This window comes from Bactrocera latifrons, unplaced genomic scaffold, assembly GCF_001853355.1.
Source record: "Bactrocera latifrons isolate USDA-ARS-PBARC rearing strain unplaced genomic scaffold, ASM185335v1 scaffold_1, whole genome shotgun sequence".
NCBI classification, from domain to species: Eukaryota; Metazoa; Arthropoda; class Insecta; order Diptera; family Tephritidae; genus Bactrocera; species Bactrocera latifrons.
This window is the reverse complement of record NW_017534407.1, coordinates 3424076-3442602: the sequence shown is the minus strand read 5'-3', so window position 1 is coordinate 3442602 and position 18527 is coordinate 3424076. Positions and strand designations below refer to the sequence as shown.

At 36.6% G+C, this 18527-nt stretch overlaps 1 protein-coding gene across 1 annotated transcript; it reads left to right on the top strand.

Annotated features, from left to right (window-relative positions):
• The first annotated feature begins 2242 nt into the window (after positions 1-2242).
• Positions 2243-16636, top strand: LOC108978183 (circadian locomoter output cycles protein kaput). Its single transcript, XM_018948345.1, has 7 exons — positions 2243-2678; positions 10298-10446; positions 10859-11040; positions 11108-11324; positions 11407-11739; positions 11803-12383; positions 13893-16636. The coding sequence occupies exons 1-7, from the start codon at positions 2641-2643 to the stop codon at positions 15561-15563; spliced, it is 3171 nt and encodes a 1056-aa protein (XP_018803890.1). The 5' UTR covers positions 2243-2640; the 3' UTR covers positions 15564-16636.
• Positions 16637-18527: the final 1891 nt, after the last annotated feature.

Sequence of the window (18527 nt, the reverse complement as noted above, 5' to 3'; positions counted from 1 at the left end):
TACGTGTCTGAATAAATGGATCGAAAATGTTCTTCAGTGTTTTGCCTTCGATTTCGGAACGTTTTAAATTAAGTGGATTTATGTGGAATCATTTTGTGTTCCAGCTATGAATTTTAATGTAATTTGTGTAGAGCTGAACGTCATATCCCTAAGAGATTGACTTTCGATTAGTTCTTTGCGGTTTTTTATTATGCTCAATATATGCATTAAGGCGCTAAGGTTACACCGTTACTTTTTTAAGTATGCCAGATATATAGCCGAACAACTACTTATCAAGGGTCCAAAGAAAATAACTTTGGTTAGGTTAGATGACGGATCACTGAGCACGGCGAATGGTCACAATTAGACTGTTATGTTCAGTCGTCAGACGAAAAACTCATGCATATTAGCTAGCAGTTAAATCGCCCTGAATCTATCAAAAATCTGCTTAGGTGTTTTATTTCAATTTTCGGTATTTCACCTGGATGTCTAAAAGTATGAGATCTGAGTGCGAAGAGCTCCTTAGATTTCTCGTATTTACCCTTGGAAATAAACTATAAACATGAAACCAACTGATTCCAACTGATTCCAACACGTACACGTTCCACAGTTATTGAGAGAGTTATCAGTCTAATCATAAACTAACTTGAAGCCAAAGACGAGAAGTCTGCATAGAGAAACAGCGTTAAAAATCAGAAAATCAGAAATCAATTGGAAATAAGAATCGGACATTGCTAGAAACATGTGTTACAATATTCGACTGGCGGGTGACCCAAACCCAAACAAAACTGTCCAAATACTAAATGCAAAGTGTATAAGACATTTCGGTCTGTATATGTTCATTCAATACTTATACTAGAATATATAAATAGATATACAAATGAATAATATATTGTCAATAGTCGACTGATATTTGGTAACACGAATTCTTGGAGCAAATTATGCAACTGATGCTAAATATAGCAACGCAATAACCTTGGCGCCAGAAACGCACACAAAGGTGCACAAAGGACAATCAGACACACACAGCATCAGCTGCTGCCAGCCGCCGCACAATTCCCACAACTTACTGACGAAGGGTTGCTATTACTGTTGTTGTTGTTGCTTCGATATAATATTAATCGCTTGGTAAACGAGCTAATTGAGCGCAAAATATAACAGATTGATTGAGTGGAAGTAGCTACAACAACAAAGCTTATATGCGAGTAAATGGAGTTGGTTGAGCCGCAGCTGTGACGCCGATAACTGGCTGCCACTTGCCTCATACGGCGTACAAGTAGCAACGCTTTGAATAGAGTGTGTTGAGTGCTGACAATTGTTGTTATGTACAATTGCATGCGCGTATGTTTGTTTGTATGTATGCATTTGTGCGAATGTGTGTCTGCATGTGTTGCGTGGCTGACTGCTGTTGTTGTTGTAACATACACACAGTCACAACGCGTGTTAAGGGTTGAAACTGCATTGCTGCAGTCATTGGTGTAGCGCGGCTAGCGAATTCCTAGCGGGTCGGCGCTAAGACAAAGCTGAGCATGCGCATTGGTCCGTTGGCTTTTACGTAATTTGCACAAACGTAGCATACTTGCGGGCGGGCAAACACAAAGCGTGTTGAGAGTATGAAGGATAACTGTATGTAAGCATGTATGTATGTGTGTGTGTGGCAAGTGAGTTTGAGCGAAGGCTGCAGTGATCAAAACTGTGCAAACGGATTGTGTTGGTAAATGTTATATATTAATGTGTTTGTATGTATATATATAACGGTTGTAGGTGTATGCGTATGTCTGCGTTAGCGACGTTTTGGCAAATCCTTTGAGTCGCCACAGGCCAGATTTAACTTTGCACTTGTTGCATTCGGACAAATAACGGTAAACGCGAAACGAATTTGGAATCGTGTGAAAAACTGGAAAAATAAATATTTTTTAGAAAAACAATAAAAAAGAAATTATTATTCTTTAGAAAATTATTTATAAAAAATTGTTTCAGAATAAAAGTTAAATTTGCTTAGAAAAAATACAATAGTGTGCAAAAAATATATAAATAAATTAATCAACAAAAAAAAAAAAATGCTGAAAATATTCAAAGACTTCTTCTTAACTCATTTATAATTAATTTTTTCAGATCAATTTGTACATGAAAATGTTGTACAACATCAAAGCATAAATACAGCTTAGTAAAATTCGTGTATGTCAAGCAGCTGCGTGCAGTCCGAAGAAAATGTATGCCATGAACGATTTCGAACTCTTCTTCAAAGTGGATATCACTTAAACAAAATCACCACTCACAACTACAGTTTATCAAAAAAAAAAAAAAAATATTTGCGAAAATGCCTTAAGGAAATATTTTCCAAAAGTGTTTTTGAAAGAATTGCAAAATCAAAAAGTGCCAAAACAAATTAAAAGAAAAGTAATAAATAGCTACACAGTGGTAATTTATGTGCGACGGTGTAAAATATTTAAAATAATTTCATTATTAAAATATTATAAGCCAGAGAAGCAGGGAAAAGTGTACTGAAAAAATCTGGTTTCGATTTTTTTTTTTTTCTTTTTTGATTGGTGTCAGTGGAAAATTTTCGCGTGTAACACGTTCGTGTTTTGCGTTCGTCATTGACGCAACGCCATTCGGTGGCAGCCATATTGAAAATTGGATTATCTAACGCATTTCAAAATGGAGGACGAGAGTGACGACAAGGACGATACGAAAAGGTATGTCGGCTGTTCGCATCGAATTTCATAATGCCATTATTCAATACTTACTACATCGATATTAATATTTATATACAAACATACCAAGCATACGTAGGCACACATCCCATGCAAAGTTTTACGAATGCAATTGCAGTTATGAGGAAAGTTTCTAAAAATAAAGGGGAAATTCCAAAAAGTGTTAGGTGTTGGTTAGGAAACAGAATTTTTTCAAATAAGTTTCGAAACTTTAAATGAGTTTCGTTGACTTTTGTTAGAAAACTGTATGCTGCTGGTCTCCGCAACTATTTTTCGGCGATCGCAGCCGAAACACCGTTCTAAGAATTTAAAAATAGGTGATGCCAGGAATTTTTCTTGAAATTTACCTTTTCTATCGTGAAACAAGTGTTTTTCCAAAAAGCTAAATATCTTTTCGTATTCTTTCATGAGTTTTTGATGAGTTTGAGGAGTCGAAGTATAACTTTTTTCTACTCATTTAATACAGATAATAATAATTGGACAGATTAAATATAATAATCTGCTTTGTTTTAAGTCTGTACTGCTACATAATGTAAACATTTTCGAACTTTTGGTTGATTTTATACCGTAAATGCCGGTTAGCACCTGACTTGTCTTCTTTAGACTGAGGTAAAAATCTTTTCTGGTACCATTTAGTCATATGATAGTAAGTCCAATAATGTGTGAAATGTCGTAATTCGAGCTCACTGTGATTGTACTGAAAAAAAAAAAAAAACACCCATGTATATCTGTTGTGAAACTGAATGTGACCTAGGACTCAAATTTATTGATTACTACTCTCAGGCTTCTGTCCGGACTTCAACTATATATAATTTTCACGCAAAGACCATAACAGTTTTTGGTATCGCTGATAAACCCTCAGCATACACGGTCATTATTGGCTGGCTGTACTGTAAAAAGAGTACAGATAGATTATCAAAATCAAAAATATTAAAATTTTTAAAGCAAGAAAAGAAAAAATAAGGTAATTACACTAATTTTTCTATTGAACAACAGTAATAAGTATTTCGAAATAAATGACAAGCTCTCAAACTCATTCAAAACTACCACATTTCATTTCCTTTTTATAAAACTGTCTTTTTGGTGCAGTTAATTAAGTATCAGCTTTTACTGCCGATTGCTCATTCGAAACTCTAATTTAAATGAAAACAATCATTTCCGCACACTTTCAAGGCCTAAAAGCTTGAAAAATGACAGCATTCGATGATATTTTAGCAATTTTAAGAAAGTATAATGTGATATTCGTACAGGTTGTATGTTATGGGCTTAATTTTTTTTTTTTTTTTTTTTTTTTTTTTTAATTTTTTTTTTTTTTTTTTTTTTTAATTGAAAACTACTAGTGCTTTATCATTTAAAAGAGCATTTATCTAGCATGCGCTCTTCTGGATATGAGTCCGATGTAAGGTGAGCTATTTATACTAATAAGTAGCGACATTTCCGAATTTAAGGCTTCTCCATAAGTTCAGGTCTTTTATTAGTTTGGCCGTCCATTTGGCGCGACTCTCATTCGCCGATCTTCGTTGCCATGAGTTTTAAATACTTTTTGCGAGAGCGTCGATAATATCCCCTCCGTCTAACGCTACAGAAAGCATTGGACATCTTAAGTCGCCAGCAACACTATTCGCTTATAATTATGCTATCTACGCTGTGCGGCTTCGAAACTTTCAATGACACATTTTATAGCTCCTAGAGGTGATCTGCTAGGTCTAACCCTGTGTTGTGAGAGTCCTGCAGTTTCGTTAATAGCCGCTTCGAGTCAAATTTGGATCTTCTTTTCTTTCACCGATTACGTCAGCCGTTACTTTTACCGTTACGGGAATATTCTGGCCTCGAGATAGGCGTTGTATATATTCAATAGGACTGCCGGTAACTCTGCCAAGACTATTTTCAGGATTTCTGCTGGGATCTGTTATACTGATTTTTTGGGCTTGAGCTTGCCAGTGACTGGTTGCAGCTCTTCGAGGGAGAACCAAGGGCGTTGGAAGTCTTATAGTATGTACAAGGTACCTTGAATATAGCGCCCCTGGTCCTGTTTACTTTGGAACGCCCTTTTACAATACTTACAGACAATATCCTCTATACTGAAAATTCGGAGATTTTTGCTGCCGACGCTAGTCGACAAACTCTTATTCACCTTGACACCAAGGAACAATTATATGTAGTTGTCAAATGAGACCTGTTGGCAACGATATTTCGTTGAGCGTTAAGAGGGTTGTGATGTTTGAAATTGAATGAGTTAGTTAACATTATTGACTGACTAGAAAAAAATTTTGGTAAAATGAGCAGATCAAGTTGTAAAAAAGCCAAGATCCGAAATGTCATACTATTGAACCTTGATCGAAATGTTGGAGAACCATTACAAAAAAATCCATTCATCCGGATTGAGAATATGATGGATTTTGATAGCATATAATGCAGCAGGCATTTATGATAGATCTTTTCCCTTACAGAAGTCGTCTTAGATTGGCCATATCGTTGTGTTTCCCTGCAGAACCGAGTTAAGCTTCAAATCCATATCGTACACGTATTATAGAAAGCTCACTGACAGATAATAAAACAAATAGCTGTAGAAATTAAATCAAGGTTTCTCACCTTCGTAAGAGGTTCCTGAACCAATACAGTCATATCCAATCCAATCCATACACTTGTTGTAAGCCTCGGCTGGGATTGCTTTCCGTATCTTCTACGAAGTTTGTTTTTTGTTCTCTTTTTTTACGGTTTGGCTTAGGGAGCACGATTTGCTAGATTTTTGGATAGTTTTGACGTCATATTCATAAACCAACGTCACTTCATTAGTGATGCTGCGTTTGAAGAATGTGGGGTGCTCAGCCACAACTGAAACAGCTCTTTTGGGATCTTTACTCTGCTTTTTTTTTAATTCTTTTCAATTGGTACGAATCTAGTATTAACACGCTCAGTATCCAAAACGTTAACCGAAGGAGTTGATCCGATCCATAATTGGTTATATCTTCTGATATCACTCTGATGCCAACATGAAGATATTCAAAAACTGTTTTTCTAATTTTTTTAAACAAGCAAGATGGTTGTTTGCATAAGGCAAGTTTTTTTTGGTGACTTTGCGACCTTCATTGAACACTTTGTGCCACTCACATACTTGTATTTGTAATAAAGTAGACTCATCAAAACACTTCTTCAACATTTTCAATGATGCCGAAGCCACTGGAAAGACAAAATCTCAAGAAAACTCTTTGCTAAGTTTTTGTGTATGGTAAAAATGGCTTAAAAACATTTCGCGTCGTAAACAACTGCCGGCCAAACAGACACTACCTGAAATATGGAAATAAACTTTAGCGAACATGAAAAAGGTAATACCAACTGGGAACCATTTCTTTGACGATACAGATTTCTTCGACCGAGTCCGGTTCAATTTTGATCTTGACAGTATATAAGAGTAACACCCATATTGCGCCTCCTCCCATTTACTGAGTTATGTAATGAATAGAATATAATCGCTTTAGCTAAACAAACAAATTGCATATCCATTACAAATAGAAACCGAATTCACGCCTTCGAATATCAGCACATGTAAATAAATTGTGGCGGATAAGATTAACAGAAATTGAATTTGCTTTGATTTAATTAAATTGCATAATTAACTGCAGGAACATTGATATGGCACATTGAAATGCCTATATATATTTATATAAATATGTATAGGTGTATGTGCTTAACCACAAAAGAGGCAAGCAAACATATTAATAAATAGTAAATAGGAAAGGTAACACTTAGCAACAACAATTCATTTATTTTATTTATTTTTTTTGCTGTTCCTCCACCGAAATTCGCAAAAAGAGAAAAAATGTAGGAAAAGTTACCCCAACAACTGGGTGTGTTGGAGTATGCAAAGGATTGCAGGTCGCCCGCGCTTTGCGATTTCATAATGCCGAATATGCATAGAGCATGAAAATTGTCTACTTTGACATAAGCTGTCAAATACATAAGTGCGACTTATTGTAGCGAGATAAATGCAAACGACAACAGCGGATCGCATGTTGGTTGCTTCAAAGCGTATTTGAAGGCATACATACATACATATGTATATGTGTATGGTCTGCATGTGCTTGTTGGCGAATGAGCGTAGGAGTGATAGTGGCAGCACCAAATTTAGAAAGGTAAACAAATAAAAGCACACACATGGGAGTTTCTGTTTTAAAAATGCTTAAGCGTGCACTCACACATGCATATTTGTACATATGTATGTGTGCATTGATGGCTTTGTTATTAATACAATTTATTAATACAATAAAGTGCACAGTTGAGTTAACAATCGTACAGTTGTAACACAGTGAAAGAAGAGGAAATTTTCTTAACGAGGCAATACATATGATTATTAGAAAACACTAAAAAAGAAGTCTCTGAATTATTTACTGAAAATATTTGAATTATTCGACATGGTAAAATAGTCTCTGACTCTCACCATTTTAGTTCATTAGCAGTAAAACGCCACACCTGTTGAAATATTTATACCATTAAGGATTTCCAAAATGCTCTTATATTTCCATTTTGAGGTTCGCAATTTTTTTTGAAATCTTCAAATTTAATGGCGCATATTTATTATTATTCAAAAGAATATTATTTGGCATTTATTTTTTGAAAATTATTTCTCTCAAATGTTGGCCGGGTCTACGGCAGTTGGCCCATCCGTTGACTACAATTTTCGTTGACTTGTTCGATCATTTCGACTGGTAACTGGTGAAGGATACGAGTGGTGTTTTGCTCCACTGTCTGAATCGAAGCGAAATTATCCACATAGATCTTGGAGGCCAATCGACCCGGCCCAAAACGTGAAATTATCACCGAAGTGTTCCCTAAATAAATATATTGATTGATGCTATGTGTGGGAAATAGTGTCGTGTTAGTGAAATCAACTGTCGCCGAAATGCGTTACAATTTTAGGCATCAAATAGTCGGTTATTATGGCGCGATAACGGTCGCCATTGACGGCTACGTTCTCACCAGCATTATTTTTGAAGAAATATGGACCGATGATTACACCGGCTGCTCGAAACCTTTGCTTTATCTGTTTGAAATGGCAGCTCTTAAATGTCCTTGGATCGCTCTTTATCCCATATGTGTGAATCTTGCTTGCTTAGATACCCAATGAGCAAAAATGTGTCTCATCGCTGAACAAACTGTGGCTCTAAAATGTCTGATATTCTTGCAACTTTTCAAGAGCCCATAAAGCGAAGTGATGGCGCTTGGAGAGGTCAAGCGGCTTCAGTACTAAACAAATATAGCCTGACAACTTGACACGACCCAGGCAAGATCTGTCAAAAAAGGCTATTGAAAAAAGTTCATCTGCTTGGAACATCCGTTATTTGTTAGAATTTGGACCCGATAACCCGAGTCATTGAAAATGCATTTGGCAAAGTTTGCCATGGCGGACGCCTAAACAAAATTAAAATTTTATTTTAAAATCATATCTTTCGGACTATTTTTTCGAACTAAACCTGGATATATGGACTCTGATTTAAAGGAAATAAAAACTGGAGATATGTTAGGGGTCATCATTTACCTACTCGTTACATGCGATCTACCACCAGTATTATCTATCGGCAAAAACAAACTGCATCAATAGCAAGATTGCAAGAACGTTTAAAAATATTTGAAAGGACAGCTAAATGGCGAATAAAATTATATGAAACTAAATCAGTACACTTTTGTTTCACATACAACAATATTAGATATACTTACATATCTCTGTACTTAAAGGGTGAGCAAATACTAGAAATATCTAGGCATGACCTTGGCCACAAAACATAGATGTACTCCATATGACAAAAATAAAAATTAAGAGTCCCGGTGGTATAGAACCCTCAAATTAAGGGTGTTTTCTGGATTTTTTTTTTTTTTTTTTTTTTTGAAGGTTAAAAAAAAAGAACAATCAATTTAAAATGTTTGCAATTTATTTATACACTTACGAAAAGAACAAACATATTTTTTTGCTAAATAAAAAAAATGTTATTTAACTTATCTTAAAAGATGTCTGCCGATGCCGGTGTTGATTTTGACTCTTCTGAACATCTGAAACATAAAACCAAATAAATAATTAATCAGTAGGAGTGCAGGATCGCTGGGACTACAAAAAAAAAAATTTAATAAAAAAAATTTCGCGCTTTTGAAGTTCAGATTATATTTTTGGACCTGTTATAGACCTGATCTTATAAACATCATATTAAAATTTCAAGTGATTCGGATGGATAGTTTTTTTTTTTTTTTCATCAACGGCACGCCGAAAAAAGTAGTTTTGAGATAAATGAGTTTAAAGTTTAGAGTGTCTATATTTTAGATATCTGCGCTACCTGAACGTCTGTCTACGCTAAGACGGTCGTAGAAAGTAAAATAAGATGTATATCATTAAAAAAGGTATACAGTATATTCTTAAAGGACTATACTTTCGAATTTTCAAAAAAAAAAAATCGATTTTTTTTTGAAAATTCTAGACCACCGGGATCTCTTAAATTCAGAAACATGTATTGGTTATTGGGCAGAAACTCTGCTCTATTCACATAAAACAAAATTCTTGTTTAAGGGCAGGTGTACAGAACAGTTTGGACTAATGGGATACAACTTTGAGGCTGCTCAATCCCTAGCACTATTATACAAATCCAGCGATTTCAAAACAAAATTTTAACATGCGCCGTCAATGCGAATTGGTATGTTGGCAGTCACAATCTTGAACGCGATCTCGGAACTGACTCCGCATAAAGCAACAAATATGTGAACACTGCAGAAAGGGCTTTTGTTGCTCAAAGTAAATGGAAAGGAAGACTTTAGCGGAAAACCATAACACCTTATACATTAGCCGGACGGTCTGCACCATTTACTATTAAATATTTTGTACTACATTTACAATTAGCAAAACAAATTGTTCGCTAGTTTATTCTATGTTAACTAGTTACAATGGCAATGAAATAAAAAAAAAGGAATTTCAGTTGTCAATCGATACCAGTTATAGAAGGTTGAAGGTATGAAAGTTGGCTTTACAACTATTAGAATGAGAGAATTGTAACTAAAACTGCAATAACAGAGAAGGAGGCTTCATTCATAAAAAAGACAAGCATTTGTTGTAAATTTTTTGTGACTACATGTTCAAAATACTTTCTTTAAAACCAATGACAATCTTATGTAAAATTTTTACCAAGAAATAATAAAATATACGCCAAGTGCAGTATTTGTTCTGAGAAAAAAATGTTGAGATATTAATATTAAAAGGAAAAGCAAATTTTTAAAGGGAGTTGTAGGAAATATACTTTAAAATTTTGACATCTGTTAAAAAACATTTCTAAGACAGGTAAGAAAATACTCTTAACTTCATCAATTTTATAACAAAAAGATTGAACATAATATTCTAAGATGATTTACATCGTATTAGTACCAAATAGAGAAACAAATTTCGAATATACATTAGCTTATTGCACGTATCAACAAGTGGAAAAGTTGCTATAAGATAAATCCCATCAATATAATTTATTTAAATTTTAGGTTAATATTATTTTAGGTTAATATTATATTCTCGAATATGTGAAATATTTTATCCCGATGTTAACTGAAGACTAACTTTTTTACTTTGCTTTCAGAAAATCTCGAAATCTCAGTGAAAAGAAGAGGAGAGATCAATTCAATACGCTGGTGAATGATTTGAGCGCGCTCATATCGACATCAAACCGGAAAATGGATAAATCGACAGTGCTCAAGTCGACAATAGCATTTTTGAAACATCACAACGGTAAGCGGTTGGAATGATATTATATATTATTAACATCATTCTAAATTAAATCATAGTTTTAAATTAAGGCTTCGCCATAATATATTGTTAAATAAGCCAATAAAATTCGCTGGTCAATTTGTTTTGGAAAGACTATTGATTTTGAACGTTAGATAACTAATATCGTCTTAAGTATTGTGTTAATCTCCAAAAAATTAAAAAAGCAGTTCTTAAAATTAAGATAACATAACCAAAAGCCAGATAAAAAATTGTGAAACTAAGAGAGTTTTAAGTTTGTTTTTATTAAAAGTTCAAGGTAGAAACCTTTAGATCTAATGTTAATCCTTAATTTTTGCCTAAAAAACTGCCAAGCAAGTTTAACAATATTTGATACAATAATTTATTTCTAATTGGATATTTACATATATTGCAGAGGCCACCGATCGTTCGAAAGTTTTCGAAATACAGCAAGACTGGAAACCAACATTCCTTACTAACGACGAGTTTACACATCTCATGCTGGAATCTTTGGATGGCTTCATTATAGTGTTTAGCGGTATTGGTTCCATATGTTATGCATCTGAAAGTATTACTCCACTGCTCGGTTACCTACCAGTGAGTAGACATTACCATAAATGTAACTTTCGATACCAACTAATCGTTTCTATTATTCAACACTTAGAGTGACCTTGTGAATATGACCATTTTCGATTTGACCTACGAAATGGATCATGAAAGTCTACTGAATATATTTCTAAATCCCAAACCAGTGATCGAGCCACTACAGACTGATATCAACTCAAGTAATCAAATTACATTCTATTTGCATTTACGGCGTGGCGGTATCGACAAAGTGGATGCCAATGCGTACGAGTTAGTTAAATTTGTAGGTTATTTTCGTAAGTAGAACACTTATACCTTCACTGTACCAAATGTAATTGTCTAAACTCAAAAAAAAAAAAAAAACGACACTCAAAACAGGAAACAATGTGAATCTAGACAGCATACAATCGCAGAACACACTTGCCTTGCCACGTATCTTCCAAATGAATCCTAGCGCGGAGGTGGATAAGAAATTGATTTTCGTCGGCACCGGGCGCATTCAGACGCCGCAGCTGATACGCGAGATGTCCGCCATAGATCCGACGTGTAACGAGTTCACTTCGAAACATAGCATGGAATGGAAATTTCTCTTTCTGGATCATCGTGCGCCGCCGATCATCGGCTATATGCCTTTTGAAGTGCTCGGTACCTCCGGTTATGATTACTACCATTTCGATGATTTGGAGAGTATAGTGGCTTGCCATGAAGAGTGTAAGTATTAGTTACAACTATATTTGCATTTTCGATAGAAAATTTTAACAAATCTTCCCACAGTGATGCAGAAAGGCGAATGCAAGTCGTGCTATTATCGTTTCCTTACCAAAGGACAACAATGGATCTGGCTGCAGACCGAGTTCTATGTGTCCTACCACCAATTCAGCTCGAAACCTGACTACGTAGTGTGTACACACAAGGTAGTCAGTTATGCAGATGTGATACGCCAAAGTAAGGCGGGCAATAAGTTGGAGAAAACTCCTTCGATCAACAATAGCACTAGCAAGTCGTCCACAATGACATTGAGGGACCTTGAAACCACCAATCAAAGTCTAGATCCATCCACGCTTTCGGCGAGCGATAGTGGCAATGTTATAATGGGTATATTAAATGAAGCTTCGCCGCGGCTGGACACATCACCAATATGGCCGAATGCCTCGTCAACTACTGGCATAGCATCGACAACATACAAGACATCCCGACCCGCCTCGAGTTATGGCAATATTAGTTCTACTGGAATCTCACCGACAGCTAAGCGAAAACGTTATTTCCCACATAGACCTGGCAACGAATCGGATTCCACGTCCATGTCTGCGGATTCGGCGACTAGTAAACATTCTCTTATGACACATTTGAGTTCGGTGAGTCCTAATCATAACATTCGAAGTTAGGTTATTTGATTTTACCTCTCTATAATATACCTAGACTTTTATAACTCTATTTCGAGCGTACGGAAAAAGTTAATCACGTTAAATTTAAATAGTAAGACATTCTTTTATAGTGAGGGTGTAAATTGAAGAAGAGGGTTTATTTTTTAGTACACCCGAAGTAAGGAATGGTAACTTTAGTTCCAAAAGAAGTATGCGCATCGTAATCGGGTTGAGCACAATAAGCAGGGGGTTGTAATAAATATCAGGCTTTATCTGGAAGAGAGGGTTTCAAGTCAAACTAAAAGAGCGTGGCCAAGACTTTAGCTGGGATAAAAGGTTTAGAGTAAAATTAAAAGAGAGATTTCAGTTGACCCTTCAAGCTGCCGGAATACTGAAGTATTTTCCAGGCAGAAACCTCTGCAGAGAAGTTTCTGTAATAGTCAATAGCAGCGAGTCAGAAAATTTCTTTAGAAACTGGGAGGCATTAGATATAGTGACCACCGGAAAGCGGTTATATGTATATACTGCGCTCCAGGGTACAAAAACTTTCCGAGAAACGAAAAAGCCGATAATATTCCCAAACGGACCATCCGCCTGGCTGACGAAAGGGTTCAGGAAGTACTCAAGTCCCCAAAAACAATAAAAAATGAAATTTACGAAAGAGTTTACAGACAGATCAGGTTGATATGGAATGCCTAAGGCACATGAAGACTCACCAAGATCATGTTCAAGATTCCGATGGAAAACATGCATCCTTTTTACCGACTCGGTCCAGGTCTCGAAAAGACTGCAGGACGGTTGTTGATCTACTCAAAAGGTACAACTAACTGGCATCACATGAGAGCCACATTGGCATATTTACCAACGAGAGCTGGGTAGAAGGCATGAGGCGCTGAAAAACCGCCTCTGCTTCAGTCCGACCCTAACGAGAACTCGGCTTAGATAGCTAAGGGTTTCACTGTAGTAGGGACTGCATGAAGTATCTGAATTAGATATTAAATTTTTATTGAACTTCGGAAAAAGCATCGACGTCCTGCACGATGTAAACTTCAGTGCACAATAAATTAAACATTAACTGAAATTACAAAGGTCGATGTATGAAGTGGATAACCTAACCAAACTCATAAATCAATTTGTTTGGACACATTTCAAAACCAATTTCGGCGTCTGCTTTGCCTCGCTAGTCGCTTTTGGTTATCTAGAGATCCAGGAAAGGAACTTGGTAAAGTTAGATTTTTAAAGAAATCGATAATATAGGTTCGCCGGGTCAATATGCTTTGAATTTCTACTTGTCTGTGTTCAAGACTTGTGCACTGCACAAGAATCGGTAATATTGAACACAACGTCCTGTTGTGGTAAACATTTGCATGATATTTTTTGATCTTATTATTATTTAGTTGAAGTTTCGCACAGTTGACAACCCCTTACCATCTTTTTTTCATACTAACTGATATACCCTTTTTGGAATCTTTGAAAATAACCAATTTACTCTTAACGCAGAGTCGACAACGTCACGGTCACAGCTCGAATATGCAAATGCCGCAAAGTACAACGCACGCGCAACAACTGAATGCGGCCAACCAACATGCACTGCACAATCACCACCAGTCGCAACAGAACACATCGCTGCAGATGAATCAAACGCAGAACCAACAAAAAATACTACCGATGCTACCACAACACACCATGGCGCAGGCGCAAATGGTGCCCAACAACCCATGTCAATTCACACAGCCCACCTTCCCGATACGCAGCTCGCAAATAGTCGGTCCCACATTCCTGGAGCCATCGCAATATCTTGCCGCCATACCGGTACAGCCGGTGATCGCGCAATTTCCGGTCGCGCCGGTGCTGTCGCCGCTGCCGGTGAATATGAGTACGGCGCCACCTTGGAAGGCGGCCGCGCAACCGACCAACGGCACCTTCGATCCGCTGCAGAGCCAAGCCGACATGCTCTCCGGTGCGGTGGTGATGACGCCCACCCAGACCCAGCTGCAGGACCAGCTGCAACGCAAGCACGACGAATTGCAAAAACTGATCATGCAACAGCAGGATGAATTGCGCATGGTCTCCGAGCAGCTACTGTTGGCGCGCTACACACTACTGCAGCCGATGATGCCGATGAATTACAATACGCCGCCGAATAGCGGTCGCAGCAATTATAATTTCGCCAGCGCCAATACGACGATGGAGCAGCAATTCACGCAATTTGGCTTCACTATGAACTCCAGCGAGCAACTAATGGATCAGACGACGCAGCAGATGATGTTGCAGCAACAACAACAACAACATCAGCAACAACACGCGCAGACGCAACAGCAACATAGTATGCAGCAACAGCAGACGCAGCATATGCAAACACAACAACAACAAATGCATAACCACAATCACCAACAACAACAACAACAAACGACGCAACAAAGCAATCACCATCAGCAGCCCCATCATCACCAGCAGTCGCAACAAAGTCAGCCGCAACTGCAACAACATTTGCAGGCGCTACAACCGCAGCCACAACAACAACAACAGCAGCAGCAGCAGTCGCAGGAGCAAGCGCAACAGCAGCAACAACTGAATCTGCTCTCGCGCAGTGTATCTGATCTGGCGCAATTCGGCCACGAAGACATCGACGCGTTCTTCAATCTCTCGCCACTGCAAACGATCGGCAACACGCAGCCGAGTCATAATTCGCGCAGCAACAACAACGCGGTGAGCTCCAGTAACGGGCAGCAGCAACAGGGCGGCATGAATCAGAGCTTCATCAACAACACCAGCGCACCGCAAACGACAAATGAGGACTCGCTGCTCACCTACATGCAAATGGCCACCGAATCGAGTTCGACACTCAACTTCCCGATGGGCATTAGCGATGATGGTTCCGAATCGCAGAGCGATCGTATCGATGCCAAACTAATTGGCGAGAATCAAGTTATGCAACAACAGCAACAGCATCAAGTGTTAACTCATCAACAGCAACAACAACAACAGCAGCAGCAACAACAACAACAACGCACCAATAATTTCTTTCCGAACAATCCATTCGAAGCGCTCGGCAATCAAGCGACCACAAATCAATTACCTAACGATCTGGAAATACTGCCCTATCAGATGTCGCAGGAGCAGTCGCAGAACCTCTTCAACTCACCGCAATCCTCGAGAAATAGTCAATAGCCTTAAGCCGCAATTCGAATTAGTTTAGTTGTAAGCTTATAATTAGTTTTAGTTTGTCTCTTCTGTGTGTGTGTGGTCGTGTGCGCGTAGCGTGTATTTTGGCAGGCGTAGTGCGTAAGTACAAACCCTGCAGGAAAATTCACTGATATATTTATATATGAATCCATCTTAATCCGTTTATTTATTGCCGTAGCGTCTGATTGCATTTTGATTCTAACCTTTGAATATTTAAGCCACAGGTAAAATGGGTTTAGCTCCCCATACTAATAGACAAAATTTCCTGTCTTATAAAAAAGTTAACCGATTTGTACCAAATTTTAGTCGTAGCCAAAATTTAGTCGTAGTGTCTCCCCTGGGTTTGGTACCCACCCCATAAAAGAGGTCCCCAATGAAAACTAAAGAACAGCATCGTTAGAGAAACCTTCCTTCTGATTTGCTTTACGGCCTTCTGTTATAGCTCGTAATACGTATGGTCGAAATTGACCTACACTTTGGTCATCTATCCCTCAAGATTCTACTAACTTTCGTTATTCTCGTTGACTTTTTAACTTAAATGTCTCGATTAAGGTATGACTTTACTTATCATGGCAACGCCGATGAGCAGGTATAGACCAGTTTTAGTGCATTCGGGCGCTTGATGAATGGTCCTCACATGAGCTTAGTAAATGTGTTGGCCAACAATCAGCACTTGTAAGGCTGCAAAAGTCTTCTGGCTCAGAACAGAACGAAAACGATTCATTGGTGTCCTAATTAAAGACTGTCTCATTGGCACTCAGGCGTTGAAGCTAAAGAACTGAAGGGACGCAGCAAAAACCGACAAAGTTGGATTGGGGGAAGGTGAGGTTCAATATCTAAACACTTTCTCCTTTGCTATCCAGCTATTTCCAGACTAAGTTTGAAGCATCTAGTTGCCATAATTTCTGCGAACCCGGTGAATTGGGTCTTTTATACCCAATATAATGATTTCTCCACTTCTGGTAAATTTTTTGCCAGATATGTCAGTTTATATGTTAATTATATCTATTTATTTCTCCCTAACCTTATGAAGGGTGGTCCGTTTCGAGATTCCTTACTTAAAAATTAAACAAAGAAACTTCAAATTGAATTGTGAATGTTTATTAAGATTCAAAAGAACATTCTTTGGAAACTTTTGAAAATTATCTCTTTCAATTATTGGCTGCGGCTCCGTTGAGTCCAATTTTCGATGACTCGTTTAAGCAATTCGACTGGTAATTGGAGAATGATATGTGTGATGTTTTGACTTGCTTGCATAGACTTTAGGTTTTACATATTCCCACATAAAAGTCTAACAGTGTGATAGCACACAATCTTGCTGGCCAATCGACCGGTTCAAAAAGTGAAATTATCTGCTCCCCAATGTATTCTCTCAATAAATTAGAGCGATTTGTGGGCAGTGGCGCCGTCTTATTGAAACCAAGAGTCGCCGACATCTCTGACTTCCGTTCAGGCATTAAATAGTCGGTTGTTATCCATACTAAGAATACAATAATCTTCAACTGTAACCACACTTAGCTCCTTGTGGAGCTGCACTGCAGGGTGCGTAGAGGCTAAATGGCTAAAGCTTTTTAAATTTGAATGTGAATACGAATCACTCCGATAGAATTAATTATAGTAAAAGTTATGTGAGTATATGTTTAAGAATTAATTGGATAAAAATTTCCTTAATTTAATATTGATTTTTGTGCAATGAAATATTTTCGTGCGTGATATGTTTACCAAAAGTTTAATCTAAACTTGGTATTATAAGAATAAATTGTTTTTATGTAAGAACTAGTGTTTTTAAAAAGTTTATTTCAATTAAATGGCGGCTATAAATTATCGTTCTTCACTCGTAATCTTTTTGCTGATTTTTTGGTAGTTTTTTCTTTTTTTTTAATTTTTCATTTTGTTAACTTTTCGCTAAGATTTTGATGTTTTTCTTACTTGTCTTTGTCTAATTTTCTGCTAATATCTTTATTTCTACATACAAATGAAAAAAATTGCTTTGTATCCTTATGTATGCATAAAATTATCTTTTACTTTGTTAAAAAAAATTGTTAGGAAAATATTTCAAAAGTGTTAGTAATAGTAAAAATAATATTTTCGAACTTAAATTCTCTTGTGATATAATTTAAGGGAAATTTAATGTTTCATGTTTGTTTCTGTTTACTTATTTTGTTTTTATAGAGTAATATAGTAAAATATAGTAAATTGGTCGAGTTCAAATATTTTCTATACATACCTGTTTGAAAACTGTAAATAATTTGATTTAGATTATTTGTTATACTCAGGTTTTAAAACAGTTGTTGCTTAATCGTCTAACAAAAGTAAGCTTAGAATTAGATTGTAATAAACTTTAAGTAAGAGCTAAATTTAAGGTTATAACTTGTAGTTTCTAACAAGCAAACATTCCACCTTATAGCAAAAAAGCAAAAAAACATTTTTTAAATAATTTAAAATTAATCCAACTGAGATAATTATATGTAAAATGAAAACAAAGTTAGCAAATGTGTAAATTTTTGACTATAACACAAACTGTATTTTAAAAATTTGAAAATTTTTAATTTTTATTTTTTGAAAAGTAACTGTACTGTAAGTACATGATTTTTGTTTTTTATTTTATACAACTCTTCAAAATTACTATTGGCTTGGAAGGTCTCATAATAATGGCGCCAAAGTGCGAACTAAAGCGTTATATATCGTATATAAATAAATAAAATTATTTTAATTATACAAAATTAATGAAAACTAGTGACTATATAACGTTATAGTTTGTCAGATTCACTACAAAATTTTTGAAATGCAAGCCACCATAGCTGTGCTGGCAGTTGATTGCGAGGATTGCCGTTTATATATGGAGATTAGAGAACAAAACAAATATTAATCATCGAAAATCGCTTTATTGTTTTTCAAAATATTCTCCATTAACACTTTGCATACGTTTCAACCAATTTTTTAAACACT